The following is a 20,145-nucleotide window of genomic DNA, read 5'->3' on the forward strand; positions in this document are numbered from 1 at the left end:
GGAATGGGAACGAGGGCCTTTTCCTGCTTGATTCCCTGAGATGGTGAAAGGACCGGATGGGATCGGAAAGCGTTTGCTGAAAGGGCTAGTGTTTCCCTTTTTCACTCTGAATCAGAGGAGAGCATCACCGAACTGGGGCAGCCTTATGACGGTAAAGCCCTCTCTGCTGGGACCAGGACAGGCAGCTGTTAGGAGAGCTGGGTGCCCAGGGGTCTCTGGGGGGAATCTAGGCCTTGGAGGGCTTGTAGGGCCTTGAGAGGAGAGGAGACTGTGCCTGGAGGTTCTGGAGTGGAGCCTGGGCCAGACCTGCGGACTGTGGCCATGTGGGGCCTGAGAGCTGTGATAAATGTAGAATCCCTGGCTCCACCCAGGCTACTGAATCCAGTCTGTCCTGTAATAGGCTCCCCAGATAACTTGTATGCTCATTGTACTTTGAGAAGCGCTATTTTGAGAGATTCATTCAGTAGCCCGGGAGTGGGAGGCTGGCTGGAGACCCAGATATCTCTCAGACTTTGCTCAAATTCGAGCAGGTCCTGAATAGGAGGGGGACAGACAGCTCTGTCCAGGCTCTGGGGTGTTTCCCTTTAGCACTTTTGCCTGTGGATCTGGTGGCTACACCCAGGGATTCAGTGGCTTTTATTCTCATTGTTCCCTGGGCTCCCCCGAACCTCAGCTATTATCCTCAGCTCCATGGAAAGATGCTGGGGCTTGGTACCTAGAGTAGACCTGGGAAGTCAGGTAAAGGTCTGCAGGATGTAGGGTCTGGAGGCTGAGGTGACCCCAGACATTGATTACATGGGCTTCAGCACTCATTCCATTTTCTATTCATCTGCTCATTCACCTGGTAACTTGGCAAGTTCATCCTCTTGTTCATTCATCCTTCCATCTATTCCGTCCACCACCTATTCACTATCTATCCAAGCACCCACCTGTCCACTCATCTATCTATCCATTCAGCTACCCATCACTCACTCATCACCCACCCAATAATCCATGACCCACCCCATCCAGCACTCATCCATTCATTTGTTGCTCCCCCTATCACCCAGCCATCACTGCCTATTCATTCATCTACATACTCTTTTGTCACCCATCCATCAGCTGGCCAGCCTTTATCTGTCACCTAGTCACCCATAATCCATCCTCTGCCCATCTCTTCATCATCCATCACTCATTCCTTAACCCATTTAACCATCCTCCAGTTACCATCCATCTGTCTCACCATCTGTCTATCTATTCATCATTTATTGGGTCCCTGGTCACTACCCCAAATGAGGCACTTCTCTGGACATTGAGGCTCAGTCTGAAATCATGTAATTGATTTCACATGCGGCATCTTTCCCTGCAGACATGAAATGGCCTGCCCACAGAATCCACCTCTCTCTGCTTTGTTTGATCTCTCCGTGCAGAGCGTGAGCCCTGTTGTAACGAAGTAGGAAGAGCACGTGGCCTAGGAGCCCATAGACCTGGCTCCCCTGCCAGATCCTGCAGTGACTTGCTGTGGCTCTTGGCCAGGCCCCTCCATCTTGGGGCCCCTTTGCCCTCTGTAACATGATGCGTGGGGACGTGGACTCTGTGGCTGCTCAGAGGACGTGGACACCTTGTAGGGAGGATCAGCTGCTGTGGGGTGGTACTTACAAACATGGATTGATGGATGGGGGATAAATAGGAGGTGCCAGAGGGTCCCAGCTCCTGTCGGGGGAGAAGTGTGGAGATTGGGGGCCCTTGGTCTGTCCCTACGGCCCACCAGCTGCAGGTCGAGCTTTGAGGGCAGCCTGGGCACCTTGCCGGTCACTCATGGTGTCCAGGCACATCATCAGTGCCACCACTGACGGGGGGAGGGTTTGGGAGCCACTAGCCTGACTCAGTTTCCCAACTGAGGGGTTAGATCAGGTTGCTGGTGGTCAAGTTTCCAGCCCTTTTCTTCAAACAAAAGCTTACACAGAAGCACAAAAGGTAAGACAGACCAGGTTGCGGAGAGATGCGGTGTGTTACATTCAGTATGTTATCTTTTATGTAAAAAAGGGTACCAGACAATACTCTGTATTTCCTTGTGTATGTGAATGTATACCACATATGTATGTATACTATTGTGTAGCTAGAGGTCTAGACGGACAGAAACAGTAGTTCCTTCTGGACAGGGGAGGAAGAGACTAAAATTGGAAAGCATGGTCGGAGGATTGTAGTATTAACTGTAATTCATGTTTTAAGTTTTACGAGAAGAATGTGATCATATATTCCTTTGCAATGAAAGACTAATAGCAGAATTAAAAAGTGAAAATGATAAGTAAATAAAGCAGTAGGGTGGGACGGCTCTGGGCATGCCTGTGTGGCCCCTGAGACTCCTTGGAGGGAATGCCGGCCCCAGTGACCATCTGTGGTTCTCCGGCCACCGTTGGCGCCAGGTCCGAGGTGCCCCCTCCCCCCCCAGGATGAAGGACATGGCTGTGGACGGCAGGCCACCCCTCGGCTAGGCCTGGTGAGAGTAGCTCTGCCGAGTCTGGCCACGGAGAAGCGTCCACCTGGCCTGGAGCTGGGGCTGCGGGCATCTGTCTGTGCCTCGGGCCAAGGGAGAGCAAGCTGAATCCTGAATCTCTTCTTTGTCTTCCTGTCGGCCAAGTTCATTGCCTCTTGGCTGGCTGGAGGGCTGTTAAGGGAAAAAAAGGCCATCTGAGGCGTGAAGATAAAAAGAAGTCTTTTAGCCATCCCAGGAGAGGATGGCTTTAGCTCCTGCGTTGTTATGTAAAGCCGGCCCTAATCCAGCGTCTTAACTGCCTTAACTGGCCAGCTGGGAGCTCGCTGGATGAGAGATTAAGGCTGGGCTTGGAGCTAGGGCTGGGGCTGTGAGCTCCTTTTGAACTGTGCAGAGAACAAAGTAAGCATGAAAAGTCCCGCGCTCCAGAGCTGGCCGGGTGTGGAGGGCGGGACCCGCGGCTTGGGGGCTGGGGGGGGTGGTGGCGGTCTGGCCTGAGGCACCTTCCTCTGCTGACCCAGCAGGGCGCTGAGGACTGGGGAGGGTCATCCCACACTTCATTTCAGTGCCCACCCTACGTCCCCACCTCCCCAGCCGGGCAGGACGACAGGTGGTGGCAGCCTGTAGCTTGTGGCCCGAGGTGGACATTGGTGTCAGGCCTCCGGGAAGCACTGTGTCTGGGGGGGTCCTCCCAACCCAGCAAAGACTGAAGTACTGTGCCCGTCAGGAGGGAGAGACCTGTAAATGGTCGCAGACCCCGTCTCTCCAGGTCCCCGCTGTCTCCCACCTCGTGCTGTCCTCACCTGCCCGCCTCTCTCACCCTCAGCCTCTGCCCTCTGAGCCTCAGTATCGTGGCTGTTTCTTGTCTTTTGACCTCTTTGCTTGGAGGTGACAGCGGGCAGAGTGCAACCGGTCTGGCATCTTCCATAGAAAGTTGACTCCACAGAACCCAGTCCTGCCTTCATGAAGGACCAAAAGCCCCTGAGTCAGACGGCCCTTCCCACTGGGGCCAGGCCCTCCCTCCAGGCTCCCAGGGCTGCTGCCAGGCAGGCCTCCATTTGGCCCAAGCCGGGTTTCGCCTGGCAGAGTCCGTGGGGTCTCTGCTTCCCTGGCCCTGGTCCTGCCGAGCAGAGTAGTGGTGTTGGGAGTGAGAGCCGGGCGGCCGAGCAGCCCCGCTGTGAGTTCAGGGCCTGTCCCAGTCTGCATGGGTTGAACTTGGTCTTCCTGCAACCCCATTGGAGTGCATGAGAGGCGCCCTTCTCCCTTTATTCTGAAGTCAGACCCCAGATCCAGCCTGGCTTTGCCACCACTCACTGTGTGACCTTGGGAGAGTCGCTTAACTTCTCTGTGCTTCAGTTTCTTGTTGGGGGCAGTCATAGTATCCCTTCCTCAGAGTTCCTGTGCAGATGGCCAGGTTATATAAGCCCCGAGAACAGCCCTGGTTCAGAGTATGCCCGTGTCTGTGAGCTTAGCTGTCCTGACTCCTGTCTCATGGGTCCCTCTTTCTTGAGGAGGAGCCAACTGGTGTTTGTAATTATTTACTCGTCCAGATCAAAGAAGGCCTATTTTCAAAGCCTCTTTAATCCTATTAGACTCTCTGAGTGTCTCCTGTCACTCTCAGTGCGCAGCATAGCCTGGCATGCCATAACTGCTCAATAAATACAGATCTTCCTTGACTTATGATGGGGTTACGCTCCAATAAACCCATTGTAAGTTGAAAATATCGTTAGTCGAAAATGCATTGCGTACAGCTAACCTACCAAACACCATAGCTTAGCCCTGCCCACTTTACATTAGCCTACACTCGGGCCAAATCATCGAACACAAAACCTATTTATAATCAAGTCTTGAATAGCTCCTGTCCTTTATTGAATGCTGTACTGGAAGTGAAAAACAGAATGGCTGTCTGGGTACAGGATGGTTGTAAGTGTATAGATTGCTGACCGTCGCGATCGTGTGGCCGACTGGGAGCTGGGACCCGCTGCTGCCGTCCAGCGTCACAAGGGGTGTCGTACCGCGCGTACCGCCGGCGCGGGAAAAGATCCAGGTTTGAAATTCGGAGTACAGTTTCTACTGATTGTGTATCAGTTTTGCACCATTGTAAAGTTGAAAAATTGTCCGTGGAGGACTGACTGTGCTCACAGGAAGAATGAAGCCAACCCCATGAAGTCACAGGAGTCAGGCCCCCAGGCAGGCCCCATGTGCCCCCCTCCAGTCCATCCAGGCTCCCAGGTATGAGATGTCAACCATTCACAGAGCACAGGAGCCCTTGGGAGGCCGTTAGTCCCCTTCCTTTGCAGGAAGAAATCTGAGGCCCAGAGAGGGGATGTGACCTGTCCAAGGTCACACAGCAGACTGAGGACAGTCTCTTCCTCACTCAGCAAGTATTTACTGAGTACCTGCTGCAGGTGTGGGGCCCTGCCGGGCTCTGGGTTCAAGCCACCCACGAGGTCGGTGGACCTTGCTGTCAGGGTGTCAGCATGGGGGAGGCAGGGTAGTGGATAAATAAGCCAGGGAGTGAGCACACAAGGTTCTGGGAGTGGCGCTCTGTGAAGAGGTGACACCCAGGGAAGGGTGGAGTGTGACAGGCCTCTCTGAGGAGGTGACATTTCAGCGGAGATGCAGGTACCAGGAACGAGCCGCCACAGGAGGATGTGAAGGGTGAGCCGAACCCCAGATGGGAGGAACGTGGGGTGTAGGGGAGCACAGAGCAGAGGCCCATGTGGCAGCAGGAGACCAGGGGGATGAGCATGGGGCCATGGGCTTGGGTTTCACGCTGCTTTTGGAGAGAAACTGTCGGAAAGTTTGAGGTAGGAGAGTGCCAGATTCTGACTTCCATTTTCACCAGTTAATTGTGGCTCCTGGGAAGGATGGGTCATTCCGAGGAAGGAAGGAAGCAATGAAAACAGGAGGTGATTGCGATAGTGCAGGGGAGAGGTGATGGCCTTGGCCTAGCCTGGGGCTGAGGGGCTGGAGAGGAGTGGATGGGTCTGGGGGAGAGGGGTGAGGCCTGGGAGACAGGAGGTGGGCGGTCGGTGGGGAGGGAAAGAAAGGGATCCCGGGCACACCTTAGAGTTTTGGCTCAAGGAGCTAAGGAAATGGTGCTGGCACTTCTGTGGTGGAGGTTTTGGCAGGTGACAGTCAAGGCTTTTGTTTTTGGATATGTCAGTTTCAAGATGCCTGTTTGACATGCAGTTGGGGGTGCTGAGTAGACCGTTGGACACCGAGTCTAGAGTTCAGGGATCATTTGGGGAAAAGAGAGAGAGAGAGACAGAGAGACAGAGAGACAGAGGGAGAGAGTGAAGACTTCTCAGGAAGTGGCCACAGATAGCTCCATGGGAGTCCTGGGTGAGGCTTGTCAATCGGTGGGGCTGGCCGGTGGTTCGCCTAAGTCTGGGAGGAAGGGGAGTTCACTGCAGAGCAGCAAGGACCCCCAGACAGAGGGGGCAGGCAGGCCACACCCCGCTGGCTTCTCTCCCTCAGTTCAGAGCCTGTCCTGCCGGTGAGTGTCAGTCGCCCAGACTCCACTCCAGTGCAGTCCCCCCAGAAGCCCGGGCTTCAGCCGTGACAGCAGTTTCTCTCAAGTCTGTTCTTCATAAAAGCTCAGCTTGAACAGTGGAAATTCTGACTGGTGTCAGATACCGAGGAGGCTTTCATAGTTGCAAGTAGCTCGGGGTTAGATTTTAAAAGTTGAATTTCATCACATGTTTTAACTTGGGCGGGGATGGGGGAGAGTGGAAGGGACATGATATTTTTAGCCCAAAGAAGGCTTTTTTCCCTTTCCCTCTCCTTCTCCCGGCGTTTTCCCCCTCCTTCCCCCAACAGATGTTTCGTCTCAATCCTATTCAAACCTCAAAGCAGAGTGGCCATCAACCTTATGCTCTGATGAGAAAAAAAGGCCAGAATGCTATTTGTTGGGAAGGGTTTTTTTTTTTTTTTTTTCCCCTTTCTTCTTTCCCCTCAGTCACAACTGGCCCTTAAATAAAATCTACTTACAGAAAAAATGTAACCTGGGGAAGCAGGAGTGAGGAGAAAAAAACCCAGGAAGGGGTAGACACCTGCTGGTGGAAACTGCCAGAAAGCAGCTTCGAGAGTATTGCACTGGGTCAATTATATGTTGTTGTTGGTTTTGTTTTTCCTGAAAAGCAAGGGCTCCAAGTGATGGATAGTTAGGTCAGGATTCTTTGGGTTCTTTTGGATATGAAACCCAAACTCGCTTAAGATCTGGCTCATGAAATTGAAAAACTCTGGGGTAGATCTTGCCTAAGAAGGGCTGGTTGGATCCAGGAGCTCAAACCATGTCGTCAACACACACACACACACACACACACACACACACACACACACACACACACACACACACACACACACATAGTTCATATCCTCTCTCTGCCCTCTGTTAGTCTCTCCCGCTAAGGTGGCCAAGATGACTGCCCTGCTCTGGGCGCTCACATCCTACAAGCTGAGCCGTCGCAGCTGAAAGAGAGCTCTCACGTCCATTATTTCTTGCCAAAGTTTGATTCTTACTTTACTGGATAAGGTAGGTATAGATTTTGTGGGACCCAAGCTTATCCAGTTTGGTGGGGTCTTCTTTAAGAAAAAGAAGACATGCTTCTCTTTCATAACTATGGACCAGTTATATACAAATATATGTGTTTATATATGACTATTTACAATATATTTCCCACTCAACCTAAATAAATATATCCCCAACTCACCCTCCCCTTAGCTTGATTCCAGAAATGCTGCTGTTCACTCCAATACCATGTGACACAAGGGGACGTGTGGGAAGTCAGAATGGGAAGAGACAGTGCGACTGAGGATAAAATATCTAATTTTGAAAGTGCCACAAAAGCAGCCAAACGACCAATGTCAACACATTCCAACTTGGAAGAGGCCCGTGCAAGCGAGAGGCCCAGAAGCTTTAGCTTCGTTAGCTTCACGAGGAACTGTCCTTTGCCACTGAGCTAAGTCACAGGGCCATCAGGATGAAATAAGCTGGTCGGGTCTGGGTGCTGGGCGCCTCCTGGAAGCTTGGAGGGGGGTCAGCCCCTGGCAAACCGCGTGGATTGAGATGGGGGAGGGGTGGCCCCCTAGAGAAAACCCAGATGCTATTATCAGAAGGGGAGGATGGTTGCGGGACGGGCAGGAACAGGTGTTAACTATTGCTGTGTGACAGAATGGAGAGAACAGTGGCAGGGGAGGCAGGAAGCTGGGATTTTAGGTCTGTTCCTGCACCGTCTGTGCTCAGATACTGATTGTGCTGCTTTCTGTTGTTTGCTTTGTCTTGTATTAAAAGAATAAATTTATTTATTTATTTATTTATTTATGGCTGTGTTGGGTCTTCGTTTCCGTGCGAGGGCTTTCTCCAGTTGCGGCGAGCGGGGGCCACTCTTCATCGCGGTGCACGGGCCTCTCACTGTCACGGCCTCTCTTGTTGCGGAGCACAGGCTCCAGACGCGCGGGCTCAGTAGTTGTGGATCACGGGCCCAGTTGCTCCGCGGCATGTGGGATCTTCCCAGACCAGGGCTCGAACCCGTGTCCCCTGCATTGGCAGGCAGATTCTCAACCCCTGTGCCGCTAGGGAAGCCCCTGTTGTTTGCTTTTGATGATAATGATGATGAGACACTTCTATGTAGGGTGACAGGCACTGTACTATATGTTGGAGCAGTAGCGGGAGTATTCAGTCAGATGAATAATGATAATAACAGTATAATCGGGAATCATTGAGCAGGGAAATCTAACCCAGCCCCTGAGGGCATGAGGGCATTTCTTCTCAGAGGTAGGGACATTTACAGTGAAGACCTGAAGGATGAGCAGGAGTTGGAGAGACAGAAAGAGTGCTCTTGGTGGGGAAAAGCAGCTCTGTGGAGAGATGGGGCTGAGAGACAGCAGCAGGGAAATGGCTCGATCAAGTTTGCTTTTTTTTTTTTTTTGCACTACGCGGGCCTCTCCCTGTTGTGGCCTCTCCCGTTGCGGAGCACAAGATCCGGACGCGCAGGCTCAGCGGCCATGGCTCACGGGCCCAGCCGCTCCGCGGCATGTGGGATCTTCCCGGACCGGGGCACGAGCCCGTATCCCCTGCATCGGCAGGCGGACTCTCAACCACTGCGCCACCAGGGAAGCCCCAAGTTTGCTTTTTACACCTAGTTTCCTCTTGTAAAATGCAAACGGTAACACACCCTGCACGGTGCTATTAAGAGGACTTAATGGAATAATGTGTGCACCCACTAACTTTACCAGCTTCCACTTACAGCCCGCTGCTGTGTGCAGGGACAAATAGATTTGTATATCTCTAGACCCTCATTCCCCGAGGAGAGCCTCATGCAGATAATGCAAGAAACCATTTGGCCTGGAATGCACATATGATATCTTTCTCTTTTTACTGGCAGCAGATTTACCCTCCTAATTATATTTGGCATAGGCTAATATTAAAATTCATCTGCATTCCCTCTAACAGCTGCTTTTGGAGGGTTGGGGAGTCAGAAACATCCTGGCAAGCCACCCTGAGCCTAAAATATTTGTGGCAGATAATCTGGACGTGGACAATTGAGAAAGGCCTGTGGCTACATTAAGGCCAGGGTCCAAACTCCAGCCAGGAAGCTCTGGCTTGTGTTAAATCTTACTTACATTGTATCAACTGAGAAGAACTTGCCAGGCAACCAGGCTAAGAGAGGTGTGCACCTGGCATTTCAGCATTAGTAATTTCTGGTCTTTGGTGGGGCTGATTGAATCATACATGTTTCAAATTTGTCTCTTCTGCCAGAGTTTAATATCAACCAGGCCTTTCTGGATTGTGTTAAAATAAGCTGGCATTTGCTGATATCATCCAGTGTTTGGATTTTAGCCGACGTCTGGGATTCAGGAATACACCTACTCCTTTTAAACCACCCCCTTTCCCAGGCCAGTTCGTGGTGTTTGTTATGCAGCCCGCCTTCCGTCCACCTGTGGGGTTTGGTGCAGTGGACCTCGCTGGGATGGAATATCTGCTCTGTGCACGTACGGTACGTGCTAGGCACTGTGGACGGCCCAGGAGGCAGCAGCTAGCAGAGCCAGGTCTCTCGAGAAACTTGCATTCCGGCTGCGTGGAGGTGACCGGCTCCCGTGAAGCCATCAGGAGATCCCAGATAGGACTGCAGACTGAATGGGTTTAGACAGCCCTCTGCTAGCAACAAATGCATTTGTACAAATTGGAAAAAGGGGCCCCTCCTCCAGACATCTCTCTGCCATCTGTCCGAAAACTGTCACGAGCAATACACAAATCTAGGATGTCCGGCATGGGAACAGCACCCGCTAGAGTTGTACCGTGCACAGCTGGCTTCTCAGAGCCTGTCTCCCAGTGACCCCAAATGACCCTGACCCCAAGGCCAGGAGGGGAAGAGCCCTGGGGCGCTCCTCCTGCTCAGGAGGGTGGGGCCTCAGGAGGCTGGATCTGTTTCATTTCACTGCCCTTCTTCTTCTCATGCTTGGGCGGCACCAGCTGTCAACAGCTCAGGCTGGGTGGGCTATGCCATCCTGCTCCCTGGGTCACTGCTAAACAGTCCCGAGAAAGTGACCGTGGCTCTCCCAGCGTGAGGTCCCAAATAAGCCTCAGATGTCTCCCATTAGGTACCTGGGTGGGTGTCGGGGACCCATGATCAGAGTTGGGCCCATTCCGGCATTTCCTACTCTCCGCGGTGCTCAAGCACTCTCCTCTTTCTCTCTCTCTTCCTCCCCAACCCCATCCCCTTTTTTTTAAACTGGGGGAAGGGAGAGGGAAGAGACTGTCTTTGATCTCAGCGGAGGAAAAAAGTCTGTTCTGTTCAGGCTTTTGGCTAACACAACAAACAGTGTTTAAAATTTAACTTTGCTTAATTAATTAGTAATTCTGTTTAATGCTGTCTGATCTCCCTCCAAAAGGTATTTTGAAGCTTGAGAAGGGAACATCAAAGGGAGCCGGGTGAAGATGGTCAAGTAATGCATTTAATCTGGCAGTTGCTAGGGGTGGAGAGATGCCAGGTTGGGAGCTAATGTGGGACAGAGCTATCATCTGGTAAACACAGACGGCCGGCTGGCTCCTCGTGGCCGAGGCCGTGGTGAGAGGAGGAATAGGGAACGGCTCCCAAAGAGAAGGAGCTCCACACGCTGCCCCAGACTTGTTTGAGCTGAGACCTGGTTTTAAGAAAGCAGAGTTGACGTTTTCTTTCTTCCATGGCTACTGTGTATGGTTGGGCAGGTTGTGGACTGCACAAGGATTTCCAGTCAAGCAGGTGAGCAGCAGGTGAAGCCTGCACCCTGCCTATCAAGGATGTATCCTCGTAGGTGTGCAGAGCTGCATTTACCTAAGGCACAGTCCACATGCTTTACTGTAAAGCGCTGGGAAAGTACATGTGTTAGGCTTTGTGGGCATTAGAGTCTCCGTTGCAGCTACTCAACTCTGCTTCACCATAGACAATGGATGTGAGTGTCTGTGTCCCAGTAAAACTTTATTTACAAAAACAGGCGGTGGGTTGGCTTGCCTCTCGGGCTACAGTTTGCCAACCCCTGCTCTAGGGTACTTCATAGGCAAGTGAAAGGCTTTGCTTCCTCCTTTCTCTGTCCCTTCCCTTCCTTTTTCTCCTACCCCTTCCACGGCTTTCCTTTCTGCTTTCAAATTAGCAGTGTTGTTACGGTTGCAATTGAAGAGTGATCAGAGTCCCCCTGAAACTATGCCCGGCAAAAGATCACCTCTGGGGAGAAAAAAAAAAAAATGCTGGGCTGAACAGGAGTAAGAGACAAGGAATGCACTTGGACTCTGGTGCTAAAACCCATCTTGACAAAAATATCTCCAGTTGATTGGACCCAGGCAGCCTGTGGCGAGCCCCATTGACCCTTCTCCCATCTGCCCATGCGCCCGAGGACAGATGCATGGAGGGAGGGAGATTTGTTTTGCACAGGGGTGGCTGGGGCAGGTGGTGATTTTTCGTTGTTTGGTTTCAGTGCATTATGTGGATGGAGAAGCAGGGCCCCTGAATCCCAGCCCAGTCCTCTGGCATTGGGGTCTGCATGGCTTTTTTTTTTTTTTTTTTTTTTTTTTTTTTTTTTTTTGGCGGTACGCGGGCCTCTCACTGCTGTGGCCTCTCCCGTTGCGGAGCACAGGCTCCGGAGGCGCAGGCGCAGCGGCCATGGCTCACGGGCCCAGCCGCTCCGCGGCATGTGGAATCTTCCCGGACTGGGGCACGAACCCGCGTCCCCTGCATCGGCAGGCGGACTCTCAACCACTGCGCCACCAGGGAAGCCCTGCATGGCTTTCTGATTGGTTATCTGCCACCTCTTCTGGCCACTGGGCAGGGGAGAGTGAAAGGGAGAAAGACTTTCTTTGGTGGGGACAAAGGGGAGCTGACTGTTCTTGGCCCCCAGGCCCCAGAGCAGATGCCCCCAGTCCTACTACCCGCCTGTACCTGTCCCCATGCTGAGAAGGGGCCCCGGGTGGGGGCGTCCAGGTGGTTTTCTGAGCTAGGGTGTGATGAGGGGTCGGACCCCCTGGTGAAGAAAGGACAAAGCCCCGGTCTTTGGAGAAGACATACGATGAGGATAAGGGATGGAGGGGGATGTACCCCTCCTCCCTGGGAGAGGAGAAAGGAAGGCAGGAGGGGAGGACCTGAGGAAGGACCGGGCTGTTTGGGTATCAGGGGGAGGGGTGGTCTGGAGAAGGAGAGAGCAGGGACAGAGGTTTCGTTTCTTTGGGTTTTTATCAAGTGGAACTTGAAAGGCAACATTGAACCTGAAGGTGGTTTTCTGATAACTTCCCTTTGAACGTGAAGTTTGGTTTCGATAAGCCTGACCGGCTTGCATCTCCAGCCAGGACCTCAGCAGAGGGAGGCAGCAGCTTTGAAGATGGAGCTGGCCTTTGTTTTTCTTTCTTCTTTTCCTTTTTCTTCTTCCCATGATGGTGGCAGCTCTGGCCCAGCAGTGCACTGATAGATTTTGAGATGGAGGGGTCAGGATGGCGCAGGCTGTATGCTTGGCTGTCCTTGGGTCACTGGCCAGTCTCCCACCTGACTTCCCTGGGGCTCGGCGTCACACCAGAGCGGGACACCTCCTGGCCCTGGAGGTGTTTGCTTTGGAGGAGCAGGGAGGGCTAGACTTGGCTTCACCCACTACCCCAGGAGAGGTCAGCACCAGCGACCTTCCCCTTACAACCACCCCAATCATGAGGGTGCCAAGTGTCCCCACCCCGGAGGAGCCAGATCTTTTAGGTTTATTCTCATTGGCCTCGTTCTGTGAAACGACCAGGGAGGAGCCAGTGTCTGTGACTGAGACGGGATCTCTAGCCAGAGCCCCTGACAGCTCTAGAGAGTTGTTGCCTTGCTGCGGGGACATGCAGAGCTGGGGGCTCCCTGCATCCCACTGGGTGTGAAGAGAAGGACAGGGACACCTGGCAGTGGCTGCCTCAGCCCCCAGACCCAGCCAAGAGGGGAGCTGTGATGGAGCCGGGTCAGTCACTGGCCGCCATGGCCTTCCTGTCCCCGCCTGTCTGGTCTGTGACTGGAGCATCCTTATCTTTATCTCCTTCCTCCCTGTCCTGCTTCCCACCCAGGCTGATATGACGCTTTGTGTCTGTTTGTAGCCAAAAGCCTCAGGTTTTAAAAAACTTAGCTGCCCACTTCATGATTCCTAAAAGATTAAATGTGTTGGGACATCATTCCCCAGACTATTACTGCTAATGGCTGGACCCCGTGTGCTGGCCCTGGCTGGGTCTTAGCCCTTTCAGTCCTAGCTCCTTGAATCCACACAGGAATCCTCCGGGGAGGGGACTGTTATCATCCCCCTTTTACAGCTGGGGAAACTGAGATGTCTAGAGAAGTAACGTGACCTGCCCAGGGCCACACACAGTGCCAGGAGGATCAGAACCCAAGCAGAGACTAAACTCTCCCTGGGCTGGCAGCAAGTCTCCTGAACCAAGCCAGGAATGGCATGGAGTGGTCGAGATCATGAGCCAGGTCGCTTGGGTTCAAATCCCAGCCCAGTCACTTAGTAGCAAAGCACTTCACCTCTCTGTGCCTCAGTTTTCCCATCTGGAAAGTGGAGCTGATAGTAGTAACTGCCTCACAGGGTTGCTGTGAGGACCCAGTGAGTCGCTGGACGGTGTAGTCAGCGCCGTGTGAGGTCACTGCCTCATCTTTATGCACGGAGGCCAGCAATGCCGTGCGGGGCCCCACGGGAAGTGCTTTGGATAACTGCAGGGCCCACACAGGGCAGAAGTGAAGCGGGAGAGCTGGGGAACTTCTGGATCCTGGTATGCAAGGGTGTGTGAGTGCAGTGTGAGGACAGGGGTGGGGGGAGGCAACCCACCACCCCCCCCCGCCCTCCGCACCTAGTTTCCTGGCCTGGTGGCTGCATTTCTCCAGGCTCCTGACTTCCCAAGAAAGTCCACCCATGGTTGGGGCCACTGCCCAGTCATCTCAGCTCCTTACATGGCCCTCCTGGGCCACCCTGAGTCAGGCATAAGAGGACAGTTCCTCAAGTGGGAGCCAGGCTCCATTTGTTCCCCTGTAAAACAGGACAACAGAATCACTGCCCCAGGGCAGATGAGGGAAATCTAAAGAGAGGAGCTGTGAGGCTGTTTTGGAAAGCACATTTTTGAGCAGACTTGAGTCCCCTTTATCAGGCAGAGACAGAAGGGGCTGAAGGGGTCTTGTGGGACTTTCAAGATTTGAAGGAACCTCATGGGCTGGGTCCTAGCTCAGAGATGATGGCTGCTCCCCTGCACTGTTCTCCTGGCACCTCTTGGGGGTATTCACGGGAAAATGGTGTCCACAGGCCCCGGGCTTTCGTGCCCACCTTCCCACTGCTCCTGGGAGGACGCACAAGGACCATAGAACCCTCTGCTTAATACCTTTGGCAGAGGGAGGGCCCTCTAGGTGAGAAGAGGCAGAATGAAAGGCCCAGGGCGAGCTGGCTCCCGAAGACACCATGGTGTGCGTGTCTGCGTGTCTGTGCGTGCGTGTGTGCTCGTGTATATGCCCTTCACCTACCCCAGTGGACTCCATTTCTGTCACTCCTCATGTCTATCCCTCTTCCTGACCACCCACCAGTGTGCCACATGCAGGTAGCATGCAGTGTGCCCAGGCAGGTGGCATCTTTGAGGACACCACAATGTCCTCCTGGAAGGCAGAGACTGCAGAAAGTGGCTGTGGTCCAGAGCTCCCCCTGGGGGCTCCAAAAGCACCTCTCTGCCTTCATTCACTCGCCCTTTGGCCCAGCGCTGCCCCGGGTGGCCTCAGGCTGCTTATCTGGGCTGCAGAGAACAGAGGCCTGAGGGGCCCACTGGGGTGACCTGCGCAGCGGGCAGAGAGGCACCCTGGGAAGAGGGTCTCCCCTGGGACAGCCCTGGGCATTAATGGGGCCAGAGGACACAGCAGATGGACTCCAGCAAACCGGCAGGGCAGAAAGGGCCCTGCGCCACGGTGAGGACGTCCTCGGGACAAAGCCACAGGGAGCTGGGGGCCCCGCAGCCCGGCACCTGGGCTTGGGAGGCTCGGAACCCACCTCCTCACGCTTTCCCCCTCGCCTCTCCCTGCAGTGGCCCTGCCTCCCGAGAAGACGGACGGGCTGGCCAGTGGAGATGAGAAGAGGATGGAGAAGACAGGCGAATCCTGCCCGGGCTCCAAGAAGCAGCTGAAATTCGAAGTAAGTTTCCTTTCCTGGTGCTGGGCCCTGGATGGAAGGGTTTTCTCTTCTCGGTGCTGCTTTTCGAGGAGGGAAGCTGAGGCCCATCCAGATGTGAAGGCCCCTCCCCTCCTGGGTGAATAGCCACCCTCTGGGAGAGGTTTCTCCTGCTACATCTGTGGGGCTGCCCCAGCTCAGCTCAGGCCCTGGGGACTCACCTCTGCCCTCCCCTCTCAGCTTGGGGCCCCTCTCACCATGGGGTGGTGGCCAGAGGATGCCCCTGGGCTGTGGCCTGGTGGCCTGGGGGAAGGACAGGAGAGTGAACGGGGGGAGACGGCACCCCGGCCCTGGTGCTGCTGTTACTGCCTGGGTGACCACCCTCTTCTCTGGACCTCAGGTTCCTCACTGGTGAAAGAAATCTTTGCTTCTAGCTCCCAAGGCTGTTCTGGGGAGCATGTGGGGACTCTCGGGTGGGGTGGATGACCGGGAGACCGGGGGCAGGTCCCTGACTCTGTCTGGGACTCAGGTGGTCAACACCAAAGGGAACATGCCCGCCCAGAATGGAATATTAAGCTCCTTCTGTGTACCAAGCACAGGGCCAGGCACTGAGAGCACGACCTAGACCTGCCCTCAGGGAGCTTACCGGCTTCTCCCCGCCCTCCTTTTACCCTCCCCCCTTCCTCCTCCGTTTCCTTCATGAGATCACTAGGGCGTAGCTCTGGGGCCAGCAGATGGGGGACAGTTCCCAGCTCTGCTGCTGCCTCGCTTGCCCCCCTCCGCCCGCCCCCCTGTGAAATGGCGATATCTATCTTACTGGGATGTCGCAAGCATGCTGAGTTAAGACATCTCAAGTGCTTAAAAGGGTGTTCAATTCAGAATGAGTACTTTCTGTCCTCCTTCCAACCAGTGTTGATTGACAACTGTGGGTACCAGGGAACCCGGCAGTGAACTGGACACAGTTCCTGCCCTCATGGAGCACAGCATGGCAAGGGGGACAGATGAGTGACCCGGGCCCAGTAACTGCACAGTTGGTGACGTGATGGGGATCTGGGAGCATGGAGGGGGACAGGGGGGTCCCCTAAGTGAGGCCGGAGGGCTGCGGGGTGATGGGCATTTTAGCAGTCCAGGGAGTCGTGGCCGCAGGCAGAGGTTGGGGAGGGCAAGTGTCCATGCTGAGCCTCTGGGCAGAGGAGCAGGAGTTGGGAGAGGTGACGCATGGGGGTAGCCTTTGGGCTCAGGAGGACACTTCTGGTGGAGGGAAGAGCCGGAGCAGAGTCCTGGAGGCCTGGCAGTGCCAGCGGGCTGTGTGGGACTAGCGAGCTGAATTGTGCAGGGAGTCAGGGGGGATGACGCAGGAGCCTGGGTAAGACAGGTCGCCAAGGGCCCTGAATGCAGGAGCTGAGGGTCAGGCGGTATCTAGTTGAGGAGCTGTGGGTGCTAAGCTTCCTCCTGAGCTCCCAGACCCCGGGTCCCTGCAGGTCTTCTGGGGGTGCTTGGCAAAGCCAATGCCAAGCCCAGCAGCAGAGGGGAGGCCCAGACCCAGACGTCTTCCCAGGAAGCCCAAGTGGGTCTGCTTCTGGAGTGGGACCGGCTGTTGCCTGTGACTCATCCATGGTCCCAGAGGAAGACTCACCTGAGAGGTCCGGGGCTGGGGGGACAAGAAGGTGCACGTGACAGAGGTCACAGGAGGTGGGGGTAGTTACTTAACCCGTGTTTCTGAGCTTCTAACCCGAGCTGTCTTTGGAGCCAAGTGGAGGGGCTGGGAGAGGGAAGCAGGTAAACACTGTGTGTGTGTGTGTGTGTGTGTGTGCACGCGTGTGCACGCATAGGTGCCTGTATGTGTGTATGAAGGTGTGTGTATGCACGTGTATATGTATGTGTGTGTGAGTATGTGTATGTACGTGTGGGAGTGTATATGCATACGTATATGTGTCCGTGTGTGCTCGCATGCACGCACCCGTGTACAGGCATGTGTGTGGGCCGATTGCTGTGCTGCAGGACGCGGTGCCTCAGACAGCAGAGTGGGCGCTTGGCAGGTATCAGACAGGCATGTCACAACCGAGGGCCGACTTTGAACTCAGCGTGGGCCGCCCAAGAACTGCTGGAGGGAGCCGGCTCTGAGCTGTGGAAGCCGGGGGCAGGGATGCTGTGCTGGGGCTCACTCCCACCAGCCTTGGGAGGCCAGGCACCTCCGCTCTCTGGGGGCTGAGCCTGTCCTCAGGCAGGAGAGGTGGGCCGAGGCAAGACATGGAACAGGATGGTCTTGGGGTGTCGTTGCTTGTTTTCATAGAACTGTGGATCTTAAAGGCTGTTTGTGGATTCTCTTTCCCCAGACGGCCATCCTTTCTGGATCTCTTTGTCTGGGGTTCCGCCGGCCCCCGCCTATGTGCCACCAGGGACGGAGCTCCCGCTTCCCGGCTCCGAGTCCCTGTGGTTGGACACCTCGGGTTGTGCAAGTGATGATGATGACGTCATCGCTATATTAATCATTCCAGCAAACACAATAGCAGCTACCACCATTAATTAGGCTTTTCTCTGTGCCAGGAGGCATATGCACTAGTTTCCAGTTCTCCTAAAGCAGACCCTGAGACAGGACTTGGGAGGTGATCCCAGGGAGCAGCAGGGAAGCAGGGGCGCCCGTGACGGGGGGTTGATGGGCAGATCATGGGCAGCTGGGCTCTGTCCACTGGGGCCCCTCGGAGAGCCACTCCGGATGCGCTCATGTGTGTCCCCCGGCCTGGCCCCTCCCTTGTTCAGGTTGTCGCTGGGCATTAGATCCTTGACTCCTTGGGGCTGCCTTTGGACAGGAAAGCCGGGCGCCTGAGGTGGGAGGTCAGGGACTGCCCACCGCAGCTACAGGGGAATGTGGAGGGGGCCGAGGGGACGTGGGACAGGGCACTTAATGCTCCCAACAACCTTTGGAGGTCGATACCATCATTTTCCATAATTTATGTGAGGGGAAACTGAGGCACAGAGAAGAGCAGGGCCATGTCCAAGGTCACGCAGCTGCCGAGGGCCAAGCCCGGGCTGGCACCTGGGGCAGACTCTTTAACTCTTAATGCCCCTCCTGTCCTACCTTCCAGGTCAGGTGGCCGGCCACCCTGGGTGTCCCGTCACGGCTCCCTGAGTCACCCCTGCGTCTTCCAGTAGCGTCTAGCCCTGGGGCCAAGTGCATCCTTCCTGAGGCCACAGAGCCTCCTCCCAGAGCCTCCCCTTGTGTTTCCTTGGCCTTTGAAGACCCAGAGACTGTCTGCACCCGGCAGGCACCTCTCCCCAGATCACGCTCTTCTTTTTTAAAAATGAAATTTATTTATTTATTTAATAAATTTATTATTAAAAAAACCCTTTTGGCCGCGTTGGGTCTTCGTTGCTGCGCGCGGGCTTTCTCTAGTTGCGGCGAACGGGGGCTACTCTTCATTGCGGTGCGTGGGCTTCTCACTGCGGTGGCTTCTCTTGTTGCGGAGCACGGGCTCTAGGTGCGCGGGCTTCAGTAGTTGTGGCACGTGGGCTCAGTAGTCTCACGCTCTTCTTCACACAGAGTGTGGGGAGGACAGGGGGAGGTGGCAGCCCCATGACGTGGCCTACGGGTGATCAACCACGTTCGTCTGTTGTCTGTTTGTGTCCAGGAGCTGCAGTGTGACGTGTCTGTGGAGGAGGACAGCCGGCAGGAGTGGACCTTCACCCTGTATGACTTTGACAACAATGGCAAGGTCACCCGTGAGGTGAGTGCACCTGCCTGGCCTCCAGCCAGGCCACGCCCTTGGGCGCAGGCCCGTTCATCACGAGCCCGCCACTGCTGCCCCTTCCCCTTCTCCTAAGGGTAGGTGGGGAGGGCAGGAGCGAGGCTGCTGGGAGCTTCACGAGACCTGTGAATGGGGAGAGGAAGGGCTGCCGGGCTGCTCTTGACCGAGGCACCATTCCTGCTGCAGAAGGGGCAAGAGGCAGGCGCTGGGCCCAGGCCGCCCTAGAGGAGGACCCTGGGCCCCAACAGAGTCCTGTCCTGCCTCCTTCTCTCTCTGGTCCTGGAGCTCTGAGATCACCCCAGGCCACTTCCCACCTCGGCCAGTCTGCCCAGGAGCTGGGGTGGGCTGGGCAGACAGAGGCCGGGCAGTGCCTACCCCCACTGATGCAGGAATGAGTAGCCCCAAGGGCCCGGCCAGCGGCTCTGTTCATAAGCCCGTTCCTCCTCCCCCTCCCCTCCGCCTACACGCCTGTGTCTCTCTCTGCCCTCAAATCTCCCCCACATCTCTTTCCTCCCTCGGTTCCTCGCGCCCCCTCTACATACCTGAGTCTGCATATGGCGCACCTGCTGTGTGCATCTCCTGTGTGCTGGGTGTGCAGTGGGCAACAGCACAGATGCAGTTTCTAGCCGTGTAGCTCCGACAGTCAGCTGAGGGAAGCAGAGCCCGAACAGTCACAGGATCATCGTAAGCTGTGACGTGTTCAGTGACGGAAATAAACAGAGCGGTATGAGCGAGATGGGCCGGAGTGTGCAGGGAAGCCTCTTGGAGGAGGTGACGTGGGCGCTGAGCTCGGCAGAGCCCTGGGCCGGGGAGAGTGAGAGCGCTCAGGGCATTTAAGGAACGAGAGGGGACTGGTGCGGTGGCTGCTTATCCAGACACACAGGGCTGCAGCCGGGAGCCGGCAGGACAGCTCATGCAGGGCTTCGCAGGCTCCAGCCAGCATCCTGACTTTGATTCCAGGTGTTAAGGGAAGCCAGGGGAGGGCTGGTTTAAGCTGGCGAGTGATCTGATCTGAATTATTGCTGACTGTTGCTGCCTCTCTTTTGCCTGGGTCTTGGTATCATCCCTTCTGCCTCCTTATTGCCTTTTCTGTCCTGTTTCGCTCCGACGTCCTCTCCCTTCCCAGGAGGCCCTGGTGTTCAGGTGAGCTACCTGTAACAGATCTGCATAGAGAGAGGTCTGAGATGAGCATAGCTGGCTCCACGCCCACCTCTCTCCCAGCACGTGAGGCCCTCAGGGTGTTCCCAGGGAGAATTGAAGCTTTGCTCTCTTATCTCCCTGTCCCGGTTCAGGGCTCAG

At 55.1% G+C, this 20,145-nt stretch overlaps 1 protein-coding gene and 1 long non-coding RNA gene across 2 annotated transcripts in view; one reads left to right on the forward strand and one right to left on the reverse strand.

Moving 5' to 3' along the window:
• The window catches only part of NKD1 (NKD inhibitor of WNT signaling pathway 1), an 84,747-nt gene that overhangs the window by 55,833 nt on the left and 8,769 nt on the right, over window positions 1-20,145 (forward strand). Inside the window, exons 5-6 of the mRNA XM_059045182.2 lie at window positions 15,018-15,124; window positions 18,730-18,825. Coding sequence (XP_058901165.1) covers window positions 15,018-15,124; window positions 18,730-18,825 — 203 coding nt within the window. The remainder of the gene's footprint in view (window positions 1-15,017; window positions 15,125-18,729; window positions 18,826-20,145) is intronic.
• On the reverse strand, window positions 18,409-19,503 carry LOC136792994 (uncharacterized). The gene is made up of 2 exons (XR_010837660.1): window positions 19,389-19,503; window positions 18,409-18,794 (listed from the first exon to the last, which is right to left on the reverse strand). It is a non-coding gene; the product is annotated as an uncharacterized lncRNA (long non-coding RNA).

The sequence above is a fragment of the Kogia breviceps genome, chromosome 18, assembly GCF_026419965.1.
Source record: "Kogia breviceps isolate mKogBre1 chromosome 18, mKogBre1 haplotype 1, whole genome shotgun sequence".
NCBI classification, from domain to species: domain Eukaryota; kingdom Metazoa; phylum Chordata; class Mammalia; order Artiodactyla; family Physeteridae; genus Kogia; species Kogia breviceps.